This window comes from Drosophila biarmipes, chromosome 3R, assembly GCF_025231255.1.
Source record: "Drosophila biarmipes strain raj3 chromosome 3R, RU_DBia_V1.1, whole genome shotgun sequence".
NCBI classification, from domain to species: domain Eukaryota; kingdom Metazoa; phylum Arthropoda; class Insecta; order Diptera; family Drosophilidae; genus Drosophila; species Drosophila biarmipes.
In genome coordinates, this window is record NC_066616.1 from 9433894 (window position 1) to 9452609 (window position 18716).

At 44.1% G+C, this 18716-nt stretch overlaps 3 protein-coding genes across 8 annotated transcripts; 1 reads left to right on the forward strand and 2 right to left on the reverse strand.

Moving 5' to 3' along the window:
• Nucleotides 1–3340: 3340 nt before the first annotated feature.
• LOC108031348 (uncharacterized) lies at nucleotides 3341–12254 on the forward strand. 3 transcript variants are annotated; one of them, XM_017104611.3, is made up of 9 exons: nucleotides 3341–3761; nucleotides 5156–6658; nucleotides 6737–6864; nucleotides 9640–9731; nucleotides 9798–10031; nucleotides 10902–11172; nucleotides 11263–11712; nucleotides 11769–11927; nucleotides 11986–12254. In XM_017104611.3, exons 2-9 carry the CDS (start codon nucleotides 5398–5400, stop codon nucleotides 12049–12051), a joined length of 2661 nt encoding a protein of 886 aa, XP_016960100.1. In that variant the 5' UTR covers nucleotides 3341–3761; nucleotides 5156–5397; the 3' UTR covers nucleotides 12052–12254. The 3 variants fall into 3 exon arrangements, with proteins under 3 accessions (XP_016960100.1, XP_016960102.1, XP_050744964.1); XM_017104613.3 differs by having other exon boundaries at nucleotides 3341–3646; XM_050889007.1 differs by having other exon boundaries at nucleotides 3341–3646; nucleotides 5172–6658.
• Nucleotides 10892–17447, reverse strand: LOC108031349 (ATP-dependent Clp protease ATP-binding subunit clpX-like, mitochondrial). 4 transcript variants are annotated; one of them, XR_007764657.1, is made up of 7 exons: nucleotides 16652–17447; nucleotides 14001–15376; nucleotides 13796–13945; nucleotides 13457–13678; nucleotides 13198–13392; nucleotides 12729–12881; nucleotides 10892–11163 (listed from the first exon to the last, which is right to left on the reverse strand). XR_007764657.1 is itself a non-coding variant. In XM_017104614.3 (6 exons), the coding sequence occupies exons 1-6, from the start codon at nucleotides 16707–16709 to the stop codon at nucleotides 12858–12860; spliced, it is 2025 nt and encodes a 674-aa protein (XP_016960103.1). In that variant the 5' UTR covers nucleotides 16710–17447; the 3' UTR covers nucleotides 12415–12857. The 4 variants fall into 4 exon arrangements, 1 of the variants encoding a protein (XP_016960103.1); XR_001768543.3 differs by having other exon boundaries at nucleotides 10892–11166; XR_007764656.1 differs by lacking the exon at nucleotides 10892–11163 and adding an exon at nucleotides 12415–12673.
• Nucleotides 17448–17467: 20 nt separating this feature from the next.
• On the reverse strand, nucleotides 17468–18677 carry LOC108031351 (surfeit locus protein 6 homolog). The gene is made up of 2 exons (XM_017104616.2): nucleotides 18427–18677; nucleotides 17468–18372 (listed from the first exon to the last, which is right to left on the reverse strand). Exons 1-2 carry the CDS (start codon nucleotides 18593–18595, stop codon nucleotides 17555–17557), a joined length of 987 nt encoding a protein of 328 aa, XP_016960105.1. The 5' UTR covers nucleotides 18596–18677; the 3' UTR covers nucleotides 17468–17554.
• Between the last annotated feature and the right edge of the window lie 39 nt (nucleotides 18678–18716).

Sequence of the window (18716 nt, forward strand, 5' to 3'; positions counted from 1 at the left end):
TGTATAATGTCAAGAGGAAGGTGTCGACAGCTTATAATCATAATAGCCATAACAAAACCAAATGCACAGCGCAATGGGCCAATGTCAATAGTTAAGGGGAATTTCAAAGGTTTCTGCGAAGGGTTCTGGCCGAGCTTTAGCTGTGGAAAGTCAGTGATTTAATGTGTCAATTCCCAAACAAAGTTCGAAGTGAAAATATGGCAACCAAGATGGAAAGGCGAAGCAGCAGAAGAATGGCCAAGGTTGCGGCACCAGTGCGTATGCGCAATTAAGTATACGCAGCGTGTGCGTAGAAGAAGGCGTACTCGGGATTTATGGAGGAACCCCGACTGTCGGGAACCATTAAATAATCTCTTCAAATGACCAAAAATGAATTCACCCACCCAAGTGCTAAGCTGCTTATGGATTTAGCTATGGCAATTGATCTATTCGCACCTCCATTGAGTTTTCCGCACATGTGTGTTGTTTTTATGTGGGCAGTTTGGATCTATTTTGTCAATCCAACTTAGGCATAAAAGCCTTTTGTTCGCCTTTGTTCCAACGCTCAACACGTTCGGCTGAACTGGGTCAAGTTTTAGGCTAATCCAGCTGGCTGGGATGTCACGCTTAGTGCCCCACCCTAATATGGAACTAAACCGAAATAACTGTCACTCGCCGTGACAGTCGACACATGTGGGGCCCGGCAGATCTTTCGGTTTAAATCAATTACACACCGCAAAACGCAAAGCAAAAAAATATGGTAATAAATATTTACAATGAAGTTAGCCAGCGAAAAACTAACAAAAATACCCTGGCGCAAAACCGGAAGCTGTGCTGAGATCGGCATTATCGTTATGATCATTATGGGCGTCATCGCTAGCCGCACTTGCGGTTCCCATACTTACGTGCTCACATATCCAGCTATAAATGTATCTGCTTCTATAAAATGGCATACGAAATCCAGCAGTATAAACTAAAACACGATTCGCATTTCAATTTATTCAGCATTTTCGGGTTTCTTTAAACAAACACAAGTCACCCGCCCACCTGCTAAATGGCCTAAACATAAAAAGCCAAGAAAAACAACAAATGGGCACAACAATAAAGTCACAGAGACAGGCACTGCAACAAACATTGTGCTGCGAAGAGGAAGAATCCAGCCCAGGGCGCAGAAGAAGACAATCATTTAGCGTTAGCAAATAAGCGAGATAAATGCTTCGATCCGCAGACGCTTTTGTTGTTGTTTTCCTGCTCAATGAGGCAGACAAATTTGAAACTGGAGAGGAATACCACGGCTGAGGTGGAACATTGAATGCTCTTTAACTTCCGTGGAATTAAAAAAATAAAGTATATACATACATACATTATGTACCTTCATAACTAATCAGGAAATTTAAGACTAAATGTTCTTCCGCCTGGAAGTATGCTTCAAATATATTGTAAGAGTTGTACCGGTAATCGTTTCATTACAAGAATAAACATTTCAGTAAAAAATAGGGAAAGTTATTAGTTCAAAAGTCCTTTCGATTGAAAGTAAGGCGCAATTTCTTCGTAAGAAAAGAATCGTTAAAACATAAATAGTTACATAAAAAAAACCATTGCAACCATGGATATTCCAAAATACCTTTTTTGGAAATGTTTATATTATTTCTTCCTCTTTTAAAAATTAAAATCTGACAAAATAAAAGACGGACTCTTAAAACAAAGTCTAATTTACGTTTAAGATTACGTAATTTATATAGAAATTTCACACAAGTATTATTTCTTATTAAATTTGCTTAATCTACTATTCTACGAACAATTTTTTTTCTATCTATCCTTGATTTTCAGTTTTAAGTTTTACGCAGCTAACAACATTTATCACTGGGATAGTATCAATGTGTCTTTTCGACATAATTGTGTTACCAGTAAACAACATTTAAGTCCCTACAACCTATTAGAACCTACAACCTATTAAATTTCTTTGCAAATCCATATCCTTACTTTGAAGGATATTAGCAGTTAATATTTATTTATTATCATTTATCTTTATCATAGCTCCCAAGCGGATCGAGAAACTAAGTATATAATCACTAAATATTCTGTAAAGCCTTTAAGAACTGTTAAAACTGGGAAAAAGGAAAACTAAAAATTTTATGCAAATCTGTATCCTTAAATTTTATACTTTTATGCAGCTAATATCATGTTGATTGGCATAGATCAACGTGACGTTTCGAACCTCCCCAGCGAACCGTGACACCCTGCCTCCAGGGCACAGAGTATAATTAACAAACACCTATGATTTGATTTTTGTATTTTTTATGTTCGACAATGGATTGGCGCTCGCCAGTGTGAGTGAGTGTGTGTTTGCGTGTGCGTGTGAGTGGGTAAACGACGGCAAGTGTTCTGCCGGCGTCGCGCCGCTGCGCCGTCGTGTGGGGGTAAGGTGAGAGTGAGAGCGAAAAGAGAGCGGTGGAGCAGCTGCTCAAAGAACGCCAAAGTAATGATCTTTTTGGGCGCCGCTCTCTGCCTCTCGCTGCGCTTGAGTTGCTCTTCTGGCTAGTTTATGGCCATTTAAAGATATTTTAAAGGGGAAAATTAAATCTAAAAATATAATTTATAGATTTGCTAATTAATTCGTTCAAATTACTGTACAATACTTCCAACATGTTTTGTGTTTTTTATTTTAAACGATCTATATTATATTACAAATTATTCTATCTATTATTTTTTATTATAATATACAATATTTTATGTAACAAATTAAAAGTAATATTGCCAGCAAAAATCATAAGAAATATACATTTTTATCTTACACGTATGAAATTAATTTGAACTGAAGTAGTTATTTTAGAAAAAGAAATAAATTTGAATTCCACTAATGATGAAGGATAATGAACAATAAAAGCTATAAGGACATTAAAGGTCTTTTAAGATTTCAAGGGTCTGTTTTACCCGACCATTTCCCATAAAGCCTTGGTTACCGAGGGCTATTTATAAGATAGTTATTATATGAAAAAAGAAAGAACTTTAATGAAAGTAAAATTTACAAGGACCTAAAAAAGCCCTAAGATTAAAAGGGTCAGTTTTGCCCCACCCTTTCCCACATACCAAAGGCTACCCACAAACTACTTTTAATAGCTGCGATCTGATTTGTCATCCTCTCTTTTCGTCGATTGTATCACCTCTGATACGATCGCAGGTCGCGAGTGTGTGGGAGCGCTCGTTCTTGGGGGCTGCGAGTGTCATTAGCGTAGTTGCAGCGGCAGTAGCACTCGCAGCAGCGGCAGCGGCAACAGCTGAGATCACCGCGCACTCCCGCTCTCGCGCATCCGCTCCGTTGGCTCGCCGCTCTGCCGCTCCGCTCTCAGAACGGAGGCTGATGTTATTTTCAGCGCCGAAGATTTACAGTAACAACACGGACCTTAGCAGCATCGCGTGCACCGCTATTCGCTCGGACATAGCCACTTCCCGATTTCGGACCTGTGATCTGTGAATTCTGCTCTGTTTGCTGTTAATTTTAGACTCGCCAAGCGGAAGCTGCCAGAGTTTTCCAAAATATCCGCGGCCGCGTGTGTTTTCCCTTCGTTAATAATTTGCAAATTACGTTTGGGCGAAAATATCGAGGGGTGAAAATGTCGTGCCGCGAAAACGCTGATTAACCTCTGCTCGGTTTCGCTTCAGCTTGGTTAGTTAATTAATGGCGGAATCTCTCTCGGTGTCGCCGTTGTCGTCAGCACGCGCGCCTCCGGGCCCAAATGCAATTAAATCATTAATAAAGGCAGACAAATATCAAACTATATGTACGTCACACATTGTACACCCCACCGAAAACACACGCACACCACGGCGGGGACATGGGGCATATGTAAAGTGCACTGCACGTGTGTCTGTGGGCCGCAACTACTTCGAAATTTATTTTCGAATAAATAGTACAAAGTTGAAGAAGCAGCAGCAGCGGCCGCAGCAAACGCAGCTCCCGGTCTCATCTCATCCCCATCCCCATCTCCATCCCCCAACCCCACGCCCATCCCCTCGGATCCCATCGCAACCCCACGTAAAAGCGGCGAAATAGTACAACCGACAGCTGCGGTCAAGATAGTAGCAGCGCCTTTCGTCACCTAACTAACCGCAGAGGATGCTGCTGAGAGCATTACAATTCAATAAAACAAAAAGGCTTATCAAAGTTTTTCTTAAAATACATAAACAGCTCATTGCTTATACAAAATAGTGAACTCGTCATTTTTGTTTTGTTTTTTGCATAAAGAGCACAATTTTTATAAAAAACAACGTACATTTTTAAGTTTCGTTTTGTTTTTTATTGTTTTTGACACTTATCATATTGAAAATATTTTATTTTCCTTGTTGTAGAAAAGGATATGAGTGATTCTTTGTGAAACGTAAACAGTTTTTCTTTATGGTCTCCAAAAAATTTCATATTTTTATCACAAAACTACACAATTTATAAAGAATTTTGAAAAATATTAAAAAAATACATTTGACAGAAGCGAAGATTTGGCAATGCTTTATTTTTGTTAAATGTATTTATAACTAAAAAAACAAAATGTAAAAAATATTAAAAATACTCCAAAATTATAATTTTTTCAGATAAAAATAACATCCATAACTTCTTCTTAAACTTAAACATTTTTAAAGCTTTCAATTCTGCTTCTTGTAGAATCTGGTTTTTCAAACCAACTACTCTAAAAACCAGAGTATTGCTACTATCTTCACCGCACTTGTCTATTTCTTACGCAGGCACAGTGGGCTGCATCTATTTTTGGCGCGTCAAATTTGATTCAATTAATTCAATTGATTAATTGTTTGTTTTTTCGCAAACATAACCAGCTGGAATGTGGAGGTGATTCAGAGTGACACAATAATCGTTCGCGTTTTCGGCGCCAAAGGTGTGAGGCCATTAACTAAGCCCACGATATGATAATTGCTCGTGGCAGCTGAACATCTATTTTCGAGTGCCTCCAATCGCCCGGCAACCACTGTGCCCGCCGCGTACGCGTCTTACGTATCCACTCGATATTCCACCGATGCCGATGCGATGCCTGGTCCCGAATCCGAATCCGTATCCGTGTATTTTCATTTGGGGTGGTGCGTGTGTGTTTGCTCGCCTGTATGCTTCGGATTCGGCGGCTGAAATAAACGAAATAGGAAATTTTGGTATTTTCCTCTATATAAATAGAATTCGCCATACGCAGTCTACGGAGAAATGGTCGAGAACGCTGAAAATGTGAAAAGTGAATGAAACGCATGTGAATCTCGCAGCCAAGCCGGTCGAAATTCAATAAAAATCCAATTACGATTTCAATAAATTATTGAAATGAAAATGTGAGCGGTGACAATGTGAATATCCAAAGCAGAGAGAAAGAAAGATAGTCGCGAAAGACCGAGAAAAGAACACATTTTCCGAGACTCTACAGCAAAATGCAAGCCAATTCGAGCACCACGACTACGACCACGACCACCAAGACCAAGAAGCTGAGCAGCGGGACGGGCGGCAACATGATCAGCTCGGTGGCAGTGACCAGTGCCATCAAGACCACCACCACGACACGAAAGCCAGCTGGAAGCTCTGGCGCCAGTCCCAAGTCCCCCAAATCGCAGAGTTCGGCCAGCGCCTCTGCGACCAGCGATTCCAATGCTGAGATTGCCGAGCTGACCAAGAAGATCAACGAGCATGCGGACGCCATCTACCACACGTGGAAGAGCCAGGGCATCCCTCCGCCGGAGCTCCTGCAGATGTACACGAATGCGGCCGGCGCCGGGGATCTCTCGGATGTCACCTCGCCCACCGCCGACGCAGAGGGTCTCCAGAAGATGGTCACCAGCTTCGTGAACAAGGACAAGGAGCAGCGCGGCAAGACCAACAGCCTGAAAAAGTCCGCCGACATCACCACCAACGGCAAGGTGAAAAAGTCCAGCTTCAGTCCTGTCCCAGAACAGTCCCTGCAGTCGCCCAAGAAGGTGGCCGCCGCCTCCTCCGTCTCGTCCTCCTCCGCCAGCAAACCAGCCCAGCCCGATGTGAATCTCAACTACGACATCAGCCTGGATCTGGATGTGAACAATCTGTCCTCGCAGCAGACCCAGAATCTGCTCATGATCAAGGAGCTGCTGCAGCAGCAGCAGAAGGAGTCTGCCCCCAGCACAGTGGGCAAAAAGCGGCAGAACAGCAAGGCCAGTGCGAGTGCCAGCAGCCTGAGCAATTCGGCCGCCAGCAGCAAGTTAACAGCCTCAGAGCAACCCACCAAAAAACAGAGCAAGGCCAGCAGCAGTGGCAGCGGCAGCAGGAACGGATCTGTTGCTGTTAGCCTAGACGTGGTCGACGGGAGAATGGCCAACAACACACTGGCAGTGAGTGATAAGGGCGGCGAGCCAGCGGCCACAACCCGCAAGTCGAGCAAAACCAAAGAAAACAGCGGCGATCCGAAGCCGGCAACCAAAGAAAAGCCCACTGGGGTGGCCACAGTAGTGCGCAAATCCGCAAGTCGCGTCGCCACTGATAACACCACGGGCAACACACCGGCAGCAGCATCGGCAACATCGGCAACACCGTCCACACCAGCAACATCAGCCACCACGATGGATGCAACGCCAGCAACATCGGCCAGCACAACGATGCCAACGTTGAATAAAGTCAAACCGACCAGCGGGGCGCGGGCAGCCCTCGCCAATGGCCAGGATAAAAGTAATATATTCCACCAGGAATCCCTGCAGATTCCCCATATGAAGCTCCAGAACTCCAGGTCTCGGTCTCTACTTCCAGTGAATCTCCTCACCCGCGGCTCCGTGGCCGAGCGCGTGCTCATGTTCGAGAAGTGTCCGGATGTGCGGCACGCCTTCCTCAACATCAAGCGCCCCCAGACGGACCCTCCGCCCAAGAGCCTCATGAAGGTGAGTTATGACTACCTAGCTATAGATCACTTTTTGGGGGGCCGAAAATCGCGCTGCTCGTGGTGTTATCTAATAGCTGAAAATGCCAGAAGAACAACAAAGTCAAATGCAACAAAAGCGAAACATACCCCTCCTGCCCCCTTGATCGAACCGATTGCGATTGCCCATTGGTTTTCTTTCGACTTTTCGTGGGCTGCTCTTATCGGTGCGAGCGCACTGCAGCATTGATTGATTTAAGGTTACCCCAAGACGCCTCAAGAGAAACGTTGCCAAAAGGCTGGGGAAGATCGGCGGCCATAGGAGCAGCGAGTGAAAAGGTTCCACCGAGTAATGGGTCTTTACAATATATTAGCAGTTTGGCACCTTAAAAAAATAATTCAAGTCTGATTTTTAATTTATGCTTCTACAAAAAATAAGGGAAACCGGGTATACATTTAGCATAGATTTGAAGAACGTATCAGAACTTATTGTTTAATAGAAAAGTGTCAAAGTAGTTTTATAAATTTAATAAATAAATATTAAATTACTTTTAGCTTTACCATAGTGCATACATTGTCATCTATACAAAATTATCATGTTTTTTAATGTATCTGCCATAAGCATGAAAAGGTTTTTAAAGAACGTAACGGAATTCAGTTTTTGAGAGATCAATTTCAAAGAGGTTTTATAAAATATTGTATTACTTCTAGTTTTAGCACACTGCATACTATTATTTGATGATCAATGAATAATTATAGTTATCTTACGATTTTTTTATTATTTAAATATAGAAGTCATCAATATCAATCAAAAACAAATAATACGAAATAAATCATTTCTTATGAACCAAGTTACAAATGTTAGATGCCAATACTAAGTTCAATCCAAAAAATTCATAGCAATTTAGTGTTATAAGTTTAATTCGAACTTATGAAGAAGGCAAAAAAGAGGTTTAATTGAATTCATATTAAGTTCGAGACCGTTTTAAAGCACTGTTTTTCATATTGAATGCTATCACCCATGATATCTCAGCAGCTCTACAACGTACTGCATTAGCATATTCGAATCACATACCACTAAATTTAGCTTAGACTTTCAAGAACCTGTTGACTCCCCAGCTTCTCTGCAGGGATTACTGGGTGTTCGTACTGGTCTCACTTGCCCACGTCGAGAGCTCCCAGTGTTGTGTGCATACTTTCGTATATAAACAATCAAATCAAGCATTTACGATCAGCACAATCGTGCACAGGCAAAACAACAGAAATAAACCAAACAACAGCGAGTCCGAATTCTATACAGCCCCAGCACATGATCATCATCACTGGCGAGCACTTCGAAATGCAATTTTCAGTTTTTTCTGCTAGGGGGCTTTTGTTTCAGAATTGTTTAATTGCTTAATTACATGTGCGGGCGGGCACGGCACATTCGGTTTTTGGTTTTTTATGAATGACTTACCACTCCAAAAAAGAAGCTCTCCAATCCGATTGAACTTTGCTTCACTACGATTGCCTGTAAAATTCCTCACTTCGGGCCAAGCGTCTCTGATCAAAGCCAACAAGGGGGCTAAAAATATAATCCTCAAATGAAAAACAAAGACTATTTTTTGCAATTAAGTTTTGGGCTGGGGCAGACACAAGTTGAATGTAGTTTGCGTTCGATCCTCCGCGTTGCTCGTACTCTCTGCTTTTTGTCTATAAATTAGGCAACAATGCGTATGCGTAATATTTGACTATAAACGATGTGTAGCCGGGCGTATACGTAATATGCGCACATGCCAACGAATTGTTTGCTCTTTCGTACAGAATTCCCGATGTGGTCGAGTGAGGAGATTAATATTTATGTCGCCGTTGACAGTTTTAAAATCATGAATGGCCGGGCGTGGATTGTAAAATCAATGAAACGTCCTCATACACACAAGATCCATTTAAGTCTTTTAATTTTCGGTGGGAAAAATATAGAACAATGAATAGTGTCCTTAGATATTATAAATACATAGATTTAACTTGGTTCTTTCAAAAAACAAAATTAAATTTTATGTAATAGCATAGAATAGTTTAGTAATAATATTTACTACTCCCTTTTATAGAAGAACAAAGTATAATATTCTCGAATGTTTTTTAAATATAAACTTAATTAGTTTCCTTCAAAATATCCTGGATATCATATATTTTTATACATACTCAACTTATCGTAATAAATTCATAATTTTGTAGGTACCTTAAGAAACTATTTGTTTTTAAAAGTTCCCAAACATGTCTTAATAAATTCCTTGTGTTTCCTTAACTACCCACATAGAATCAATACCTTTTCTTTCACAGCTGGCGAATAGAGAACCAAAGCTCCCCTTTTTTCTACACAATGCATTTTTCCCTGAAAATATTTCACTTTGTTTAGTATAGTAAAATTCGCAACATAAAAATCCCACGGACCAAATATGTTTCCATTATTTACCAAAGGCGAGAAGCTAACAAAGAAAGAAGCTAAACAAAAAGTAGTTGTTTTTGCGCCTCCTCCACTCACCGCTTAAATTAGCCAGCAATTTGTTGATGTTTATTTGAATGGCAAACATTTAATAATAAATTCAAAGGTAAAGGGCGAACGTACGTCGATAGGGGCGTGGCTGTCTGCGGCTTTTAAGGCAGAGAGCGAGACTTAAAATTTCCGCGAAAACGTAAACAAACGAAATACTTCGAGAATAAATTGCGAATTTTATTGAGTGGCGCTTTGGCAGCCACAACAAGCAAATGTAAACAATTAGCGAGTGAAATTAATTTTCCTATTCATATTCGTCGACAGGTCAAGCTGCACGCCACACCGCCCCCGCCGCCCCAGGAGCAGAATCTGCTGCAGAAGGAGATCCGTTCCACCAAGAGCGTCTACATACCCAGGTGAGTGGATCTGGAACTCAAGTCCCTCGGTTTGGCTCTCCTAAGTTGTGCATTGCCACCCGACAGATTCTACTTTCCACACGGCAAGCCGCAGCCCAACATCGCCATGGAGCGGGTGGTGCGGGGCATCCTCTCCGCCTTCGACAGCTTTCCCAACAACCAGGTGACCAAGGACGAGCTGCCGCGCATCCTCAAGCTCTGCGGCCTGCCCTTCTACTGGCGCATGCCCGTGATGGTCTTCTGCCAGTCGGCCAGCTCGGGTCTCGTCGAGCGCCAGCGGTTCGTCGAGTTCTGGAAACAGTAAGTAGTGATAAATACTAATATAAAAGCGTCCCTTCATATTTATATTTTTAATATGGTAGACCTACGGATATTATTTGTGTTATTTAGTTTTTGAAAATGTATAATCTTAAAATGTTATGATCGATTTTAGTCGAAAATTTAAAGACATATTTCTCTCTTTTATAATTGACTTGACACTTAATTATTTAGATTTAAATCAATGAATTTAAAGATTTTGCTCATGCTTTTTATTTTGAATGTTAATATTCAGAGATGTTTCTCTTTAATATTCATAATCATAAACTAGAAAATCTTTTTCAATTAAATTTTATTATTAAAATGCGATACAGATGCTCGGATTACTTACATTTAACCAAGGATATTTAAAATTGGAAGAGAATTTTAATACTTACATTTTTTTTTTATTAAATATTTATGGGCTTAGGCTAGAAGTATTTCTTCAGCTTATAGACTATTGGAATTCATCCATCACAAGTGCGATGTGCGCCCGCACATTTTCCAAAAACCAGATGCTATTCGAATAATGACCTTATCTTGATGAAGGTTTATTCACAAATCAAACTTATATGAATAGTGTATGTATATTTTTCACCTACGCAATATCATTTGGTAGATAGAGAGCGGTTTCTTCTGTACACAATTTGTAATACATTTATCTATTATCGAACTTTAATCAAAGAAAAACCTGTTTCACAAACCTAGGTATTGGTACTCTCTTAGTAATAGTTATTTACTTGGAATTTATAATACGTTTTGATTTACTTTTGGTTTTATTAAGAACCCGAATATGTTCTTAATAACTTACTAAATAATTGTCGAAGACCTCCAGTATTATCTATTTTAAAAGAAAACCTCTGTGACTTTCAGAATGAATGTTTATTGCCATGAGGCGGCCTCGAGATTCGTGTACATTCTGTCGCGTGGCCAGAGATTCCGTTCGTACATCGTGCCCGAGGACCTGGTGCCCATGGTGCAGGATGTGGTGGACACACACCCCGGCCTGGCCTTTCTCAAGGAAGCCACCGAGTTCCATTCCAGATACGTGCACACGGTCATCGCGCGCATTTTCTATTCGGTGAACCGCAGTTGGAGCGGCAAGATCACAATAGCCGAGCTAAAGCGGTCCGACCTGCTGGAGGTGAGACTCGTTGTTAGAGAGAACTATAAATATTTGGAAGAGTGGTGAAATATTAAAATTTCTAATGTGTAATTTTGAACCCGCCCACAGATGATCAGTCTGCTGGAGGAGGAGGAGGACATCAATCAGATAATGGCCTTCTTCAGCTACGAGCACTTCTACGTGATCTACTGCAAGTTCTGGGAACTGGACAAGGATCACGACCTGCTGGTCAACCAGGAGGATCTCGCCAAGCACAGTGACCATGCCCTGTCGTCGCGGATCGTGGAGCGAATCTTCTCGGGATGTGTGACGCGCAGCGACAATAAGAAGGCTCCGGAGGACGAGGCCAAGATGTCCTACACGGACTTCGTGTGGTTCATCCTGTCGGAGGAGGACAAGCGGACACCGACGGCCATCGAATACTGGTTCCGATGTATGGATGTGGACGGAGACGGTGTGCTGTCCATGTACGAACTGGAGTACTTCTACGAGGAGCAGCAGCAGAGGATGGAGGGAATCGGAATAGAGTGCCTGCCATTTGAGGACTGTCTCTGCCAGGTGGGGATCTGCACTAAAACCAATCTGAATTTAGTTTAATTGTAATATGCCTCTAGATGCTGGATATGATCAAGCCGGCGAACCGCGACTGCATCACCCTGGGCGATTTGAAGCGTTGCAAAATGACCCACGTCTTCTTCGATACCTTCTTCAATCTGGAGAAGTATCTGGATCACGAACAACGAGATCCCTTTGCCTCGCAGCGTGACGAATATGTAGGTTTTTTAAAACTCCCCAATATTGGAGTTACTTTATTTACTCCATGTTTTACAGACCTCCGATTGGGATCGCTTTGCGGCACAGGAATACGAGCTGCTCATATCCGAGGAGAACGATTGAGGGTCGCCAAAAGATATTTATTAACTTACAAATTTTTATACAAATTTATACACTACGAAATGAAAATGAAACAGAAAAACAAACAAAAAGAAGGAACTACCATTAGTCCATATGTGCAATAAATTCAAATTATTTATTATGAGTTCTGCAGATTTAGTTGAATTTAAACGATGATTAAAATAAAATTAATGAAAACTAAAAAAGTATAATTCAGTTCCTTAAAATATAATAATTGTTAACTGAGGGTGGGTTTCAACATTATAAACTCCAGATTTTAGTTTAGTTTGCAGTTGCAAAACTCTTGGATGACCATCACAATTTTTTCCTTTTAATTAGTTATAAACAATTAACAAAAACAATACCTTTACATTTTTTCATTTTTTTATTGTTTGTTTTAAAAATTTGATTTCTCAACTTAAATTAGTTTAAAGTAGAACGTGGTTCTCGTTTGTCATCATTACAACGCTACCAGAACTCATTTAGAAACTCAGTTTAGACTATGCAAAATTTGCCTAAATATATGTTTACGTTTGTATATATAATTGGTATATGCAAGAGAGGATCCTAGCGCCAGTAGGTCCAGACCTTGACCACATCCCTGCCAACATTGCAGATTTCCGATCTTACGTTAAAAAGGTGTGGATTTCATTCATTTTAACATTTGATATTCCACTTACAATTGCTTCGGGCTCTAAAGATTGCGCTGTTCGTCGATTATGAATCACAGATGCATATGGGATCGAGGATATTCTTTATAAATATATGCCGGAGCATTCATTCATGCGCACTCCTCAGCGGGTCATATTTTACACAGTGACGGGGTTGGGGATCTAAGACGAACCAACCAATTTATCATTCAAACCATACTACAAAATGTACATATTAGAGTGGGAAAAATGAAATCTTTTGGATTAAATATTATTTTGTGTTTGCAGATGTTATTTTAAGAGAAAACTACGCGCTGACGACTCGAAATCAAGCAATTGTACATATTTAACAAGCAGAATAGGGAATAGAATACAAAAGTTTGAATAGAACCAACAACTCGGAAAGCTTTGCAAATTGAAAGGATCCTGTATTGTCTCAATTTCTGATTTGGTTGGCTGTGGATGTGGGTAGCTGTCTGTCTTACTGTTTTAGTCGTACTTTCTCACTATTCTCAAAGTTCTTATCATTATCGGTTGTGGTATCGGAGTCCGTGGCAGCGCTCCCGGATGCCGGGGCGTCCGCATCACGGCTGTACTCGGGTGAGGAGCTGCCCTTGACATAGTCGGCGGTTATGTGAACGCCCCGAATGTCCGAGCCGGGCACTATGAACATGGGATCCAGCAGCAGTTGCTCCTGAAAAGGAATTACATGATTGTTAGCAATATCTCTTAAATAAAATAAAAAATTCACTGTTCACCATTATCGAGCGCAGTCCACGAGCTCCCGTGTGCCTCTCCATCGCCAGCTGGGCTATCGACTTTACCGCGTCCTCCGTGAAGGTAAGATCCACCTCATCCAGACCCAGGAGAGCCTTGTACTGCGGCACCAGAGCGTTTCGTGGCTCGGTGAGGATGCGCACCAACATGCTGACGTTCAAGCTGTGGAAGGGCACGATAACCGGGAAACGGCCAACGAATTCCTAAAGCGAAAATTAGGTTTTAAAATTATTTCATATAATCCGTGTTTAACAACAATATCAATTAATATTTACAAGTTACAACCTTGATTAGTTGTACGACCTATCCCATTTACTTACCGGAATCATTCCGAACTCTACGAGATCACGTGCCTGGACCTTGGTCAGGCATTTATCACGCTCCTCCTGGTCGTTGTCCATGGGACTGGCGGCTGATTGAGCTGCACGACGGCCGGATCCGCTGGTCGAAGGCATGCCGAAACCCAAATACTAAAAAAAATAAAAGCTTTACTAAGTAAAATAAAAAATAATACCACTTTGTTACCTTCTCGTTAAGACGACGTGCTATAAGCCTGTCCAGACCAGTGTAGGCGCCGGAGGCCACAAAGAGGATGTTTGTGGTGTCCACCTGGACGGTCTCGCCACGCAGCTTGCGCGGGGAGTTGCGTTCTGGCACGTTGACCACCGTGCCTTCGAGCATCTTCAGCATGCCCTGCTGGACACCCTCGCCGCCAACGTCGCGGAGCTGGTGAATTCCAGGGACGGCACCAATTTTGTCGACCTCGTCGAGGAAGACGATTCCTGTTTGAGCGCGCTCCACGTTATAGTTGGCATCCTGCAACAGCTTGGAAATGACGCTCTCGATGTCCTCGCCCACGTAACCCGCCTGGGTCAGCGTGGTGCAGTCGCAGATGGCAAAGGGCACATCCAGGCACTTGGCGATCGTTTGGGCGATCAGTGTCTTGCCGGATCCGGTAGGTCCCAACATGATAATGTTGCTCTTTTCCAGCTTGACATCGGTTGACTGCCGGTCGAGGATTTCCGAACCGGTTCTGTGGTCGCCACCTCCACGGGCATTGCTGGTTGCTGCGCCGGTGAGTCCGCTACCAAGTCCGGGACCACCCATTCCGCCGCCCATACCCATCTGAGTCGGCGACTTTGGCGGCAGTTCGTTGCCCGGAGAGCTGTTCAGTGTGTGACCAATCCCGGTTATGTGTAGAAGATCGGGACGAGGAATACCGTCTAGGCCGCCGGCTCCGTTACCGGCACCTCCTCCTTGCTGTTGCAGCTGAGGCAGGTTGTGGTGGATGCGCTTATAGTGGTTGTACACCGCCACCGCCAGCACCTTCTTGGCAAAGTCCTGGCCCACCACATGCTTGTCCAGATACTCCATGATCTTTTGCGGCGGTGGTGGCGGCTTGCGCTGGTTCTTGGGCTCGTCCTTGGTGCGCTGCTTGGTTTCCACCTCCGACAGCACCACGAAGAAGTAGTTGCACTTGGCGCACTTGACGAACCGCGTGGAGCTCACAAATGTCTCAACCTGGGTGCAGGCACTGCCGCACTTCGGGCACGAAAGGAACTTGTCACTGCCGCCGCCAGGGGGATCGGCGCCACTGGTCGTACTCGCTCCAGACCCTGCTCCACCCCCGGGGGTCTTGGCTCCACTGCCCCCCGATGCACTGGCTCCACTTCCGCTGGCACTCCCGCTGTCGCTGGAGTCCTCGGGCGTTCTCGAGGTGGCGTTGGTGATGTCAATGTACGCCGGTATTGCCAAAGCGGGCTCCAGTCTCATCTGTCGATTGGCCGCGCAGTTCCGCGTGGCCAGGTGGAAGCGCCGCACGCCCCAGCGGCTGACCTCGTCGCTGTCTGCGCTCAGGATAACGCATCTCGCCGAGCGCTGTGTTTGACCAACTCCGCTTCCTGAAGAGATAAAAAACGAAATTATTATTTTTTGTGATAAATTGTGAATAAAACCAAATACTAAGCTTATTAACTGCATATGTTTTCAATGTACTTATTTGTGAGTCTCACCAAAATATTATTTGGAAATATTTCATTGTTAAATTAGGCCAGACTATAAACATAACAAAGCGAATATAAACAATATATACAATCCATATATAGGATATTTTTCAATAATAGATATTTAAAAGATTTTTAATGTAAGGGGTTAATATTTCCTTAATATCTTTTGATGCGAATATAGAAACCCTAACTACTCAACAAAGCACTATTAAATGCATTATTTTTGTACGGATTCTGAAGACTTTTATATTGCCTCTCGTGCACAAAGCAGGAAGAACTGGAATCATCGACCCCAAGCGCGGGGTTAATACCTCCCAAAGCGCGGACAATTGATAACAACAAAGGCGATCTGGAGAAGAGAATCTCTAGATTGGCCCACAACAAAAGAAAAACTAACAAGTAAGGCCAAGGGCAATTAGCATCTTCCGATATCGCAGATGACTCGCCACTTTTTAGCAGTATTGCCAATGAAACAGGGCCTAGATATGGCTGTCTTGGAATCCACAGGTGTTGTAAATATCAGAAATGAAAGTAATGACTACTGCCACATAATTTCGCTCAGTGAAATCGGTTAAGTAGACTTCCGGCTCTCGGCTTTCCTAACCAGCAAATGTAACAACTGGGGGCCATTAAAAATGTGTAAGAAATTGCTCCGCTCAAGACATGAAATAATAAAGAAACCATTGCGTCAGAGCGGCAAAAGCAATAATTAAGCTACCTGGCCATTTGGGCCTTATAAAACAATTCAAGTTCAGTTGGTCCAAAGCGAGACACGGCTGGTCTGATTGGAAACCGTCGGAGGGGCTGGCCTTCCCATCAGACGTGTGTGCTTCGTGAATGTACAATCGAAACGGGGAAACCCCTCTCGGCCGACGCCACTGGGGCCCTGTTGACCGCGAGCAGCTTTTTGATATCAAAGAAGACGACCTTCACTCGGTGTTTTGGTTGTTTGACACTAGACAAGAAAAATCAGCGAGCGCAGCAGCTAGAAAATTCTGATAAGCCAAATCTGGGGGGTGCACATTCGGATTGGGATTGGTAAACTGCAGTTAGCAGGCTGTTCTGATTGGCCTGCGGCCGTTGCTTCTGTGCTTGTTGTTGATGCACGGCTAATGACGCAGTTACGTATGCGATTGGCGCAACAACAACGGCAGCAGCGGCGCCACTTACCCTTTGCCCAGACACTGTATTTGGGGCCCAGCAGGATAATCCGCCGCACCATGCTCATGGTGGCTGCTCCCGCCGCCTCTGCTCCTCTGCTCCTTCCGCTACCGCCTCCTCTTCCGCCTGCCCCCTGCAGCTGCTACTCCTGCGCGCCCCTGCTTCTTCGCCTCACTTCTCAGCTGGCCCGCCGCTGCTGCTGCTTCTTCTTGCTCTGCTGATCTGCAAAGTTATTGTTGTGGGGCTCCTTGCTGGGTGCTTCTCTCCTGCGGTTTCCTGTGCACTTTCCACTGGTCGGTGTCTCTGTGCTCTGCAAAATGCGTCGCAATTTGGCTGCTTCTCCGCCTGCCGTGCTTTATTTTCGGTGGAAAATGGGGGAATAGATAGCGCTCTGCACGTAATTTGTGTGGCTGTGTGCGTGCGTGTGTTTCTCGCTGCTCTGGCTGCCCCACTCGCTGTGCTTCTTCTTGTCACCACGGCAGTGTCGCTGTTTTAAAGATCGTCCAATTCCTCGGGGGTTTTAGTGGGTAAATTACTCTGGCGTTTCTTGTAACTACTTGGAAAATCTGGAAAAATCGCTGCTTTCCCACAAAGCGATTGCGATGGCAATCGATTGTTGTTATCGGCCACAGCTGTTTGCCGCTCTGCTTCTTACCACCCTTCGGTGGGGCCGCGCAACGCACAGTGGAACACAAAGTGACGAAAAGTGGACAAAAACGAGGCGCCAAAACTGGGGACTGTGGAACTTGGAATTTTGCTCTCGGGGGGAATTTTGATTGTGTCGAGGCCGGAAAAGTTTCTAACTCGAAAAATGAAGGACGGGAATTTTTAAACGATTACTCTTTTTTCTGAGTTGAATTTCAACGCGGCATACATTTACATTATTTTATATGTACTTAAAGCTAGCCCTGCCTAGAAGCCGGGTATGATGCGGCCCTTCTTGCTGGCCGTCTTCAGCTTGCGGTTCTTTTTGTCCTTGCTGCGCTTGTCCAGGTTCTCCTGTCGCTTCTTCTGCCGCTTCTCCTTGTCGTGCTCCACCTTCTGCTTGCGCTCCGTCCACTTGGTCTTCGACTTCTTCTTCTCCACGCGCCGCTTCTTGATGGCCTTCTGCAGCAGCTTGGTGTCGTCCTTGACCTTCTTGCCCTCGACCTTGTCGAAGGCGTTGCGCCACGCGATGTCCGTCTGCATCTCGGCCGCCTTGTCCGTTTCCCCCTGCTCGCGCAGCTCGGTGAGGTGCTTCTTGGTGTCGCGCAACTTCTTCAGGATCTCCTTGGGGTTTTGGTGCGACTTCTTGGTCTTGCCGCCCGGATTGGCAGCAAAGTCCACCTTAGAGTAGACTATCTTGGCCTCCTGGTTGTACACCGGCTGCACCTTGACCGGTTTGATCTGTTCCTTGCTGTCTTCGGGGTCCTGTTCCGCCTTGACCAGGCCGTTCTTCAGCTTCTGGTGCTTGACGTTCTCGTTCTTCAGGTTTTTGGCCGAGGAGAGCAGCAGTTTCTGGACGCCCTTGCTGCGCTTCAGCTTTTTGGACTCGCGCCGCTTCTGCTGGCGCTCCGTGGTGGGACCCTTCTTCTGGCGCAGCTTATTCTTGATGGAGGCAATGCGGGCGTCGACATCCTCGTCGTCGGAGTCCGGCTTTTTCAGTTTTCCCTGGATTTTCTGTTTTTTGCTCTTTTTGTTGCCCGATTCCTCGGTGTCCGACAGCAGGTAGTCCTCGTAGGTGTTCTCATCTGTTGGAAATGGGCATCAGCTGAAGTTTAAACACTTTTCATTGATAGTTTTACCTTCTTTGTTGGAGTAGGGCACTTTGTGAGTGGTCAACAGGTTCAAAACACGCTGGTGGAACTTTTTGGTGAGGGTCAGCAGGTCTTCCTTCTTCTTGGGCTCCTGCTGCTTGCCGTTCCTGAGATCGTACTCTTCCCGGAGACGCTTCACAATCTCCGCCTGGGTCATTTTGGTGGGTGAAACAATAATAAAAGTATTATTTACGGATGGCACACGTGCAGCAAAGCAAAGGCGGTTTGAAGGCAGTGTGACCCCAGGGAAAGTGGGAAAAACGTAATGAAAAAGTGGT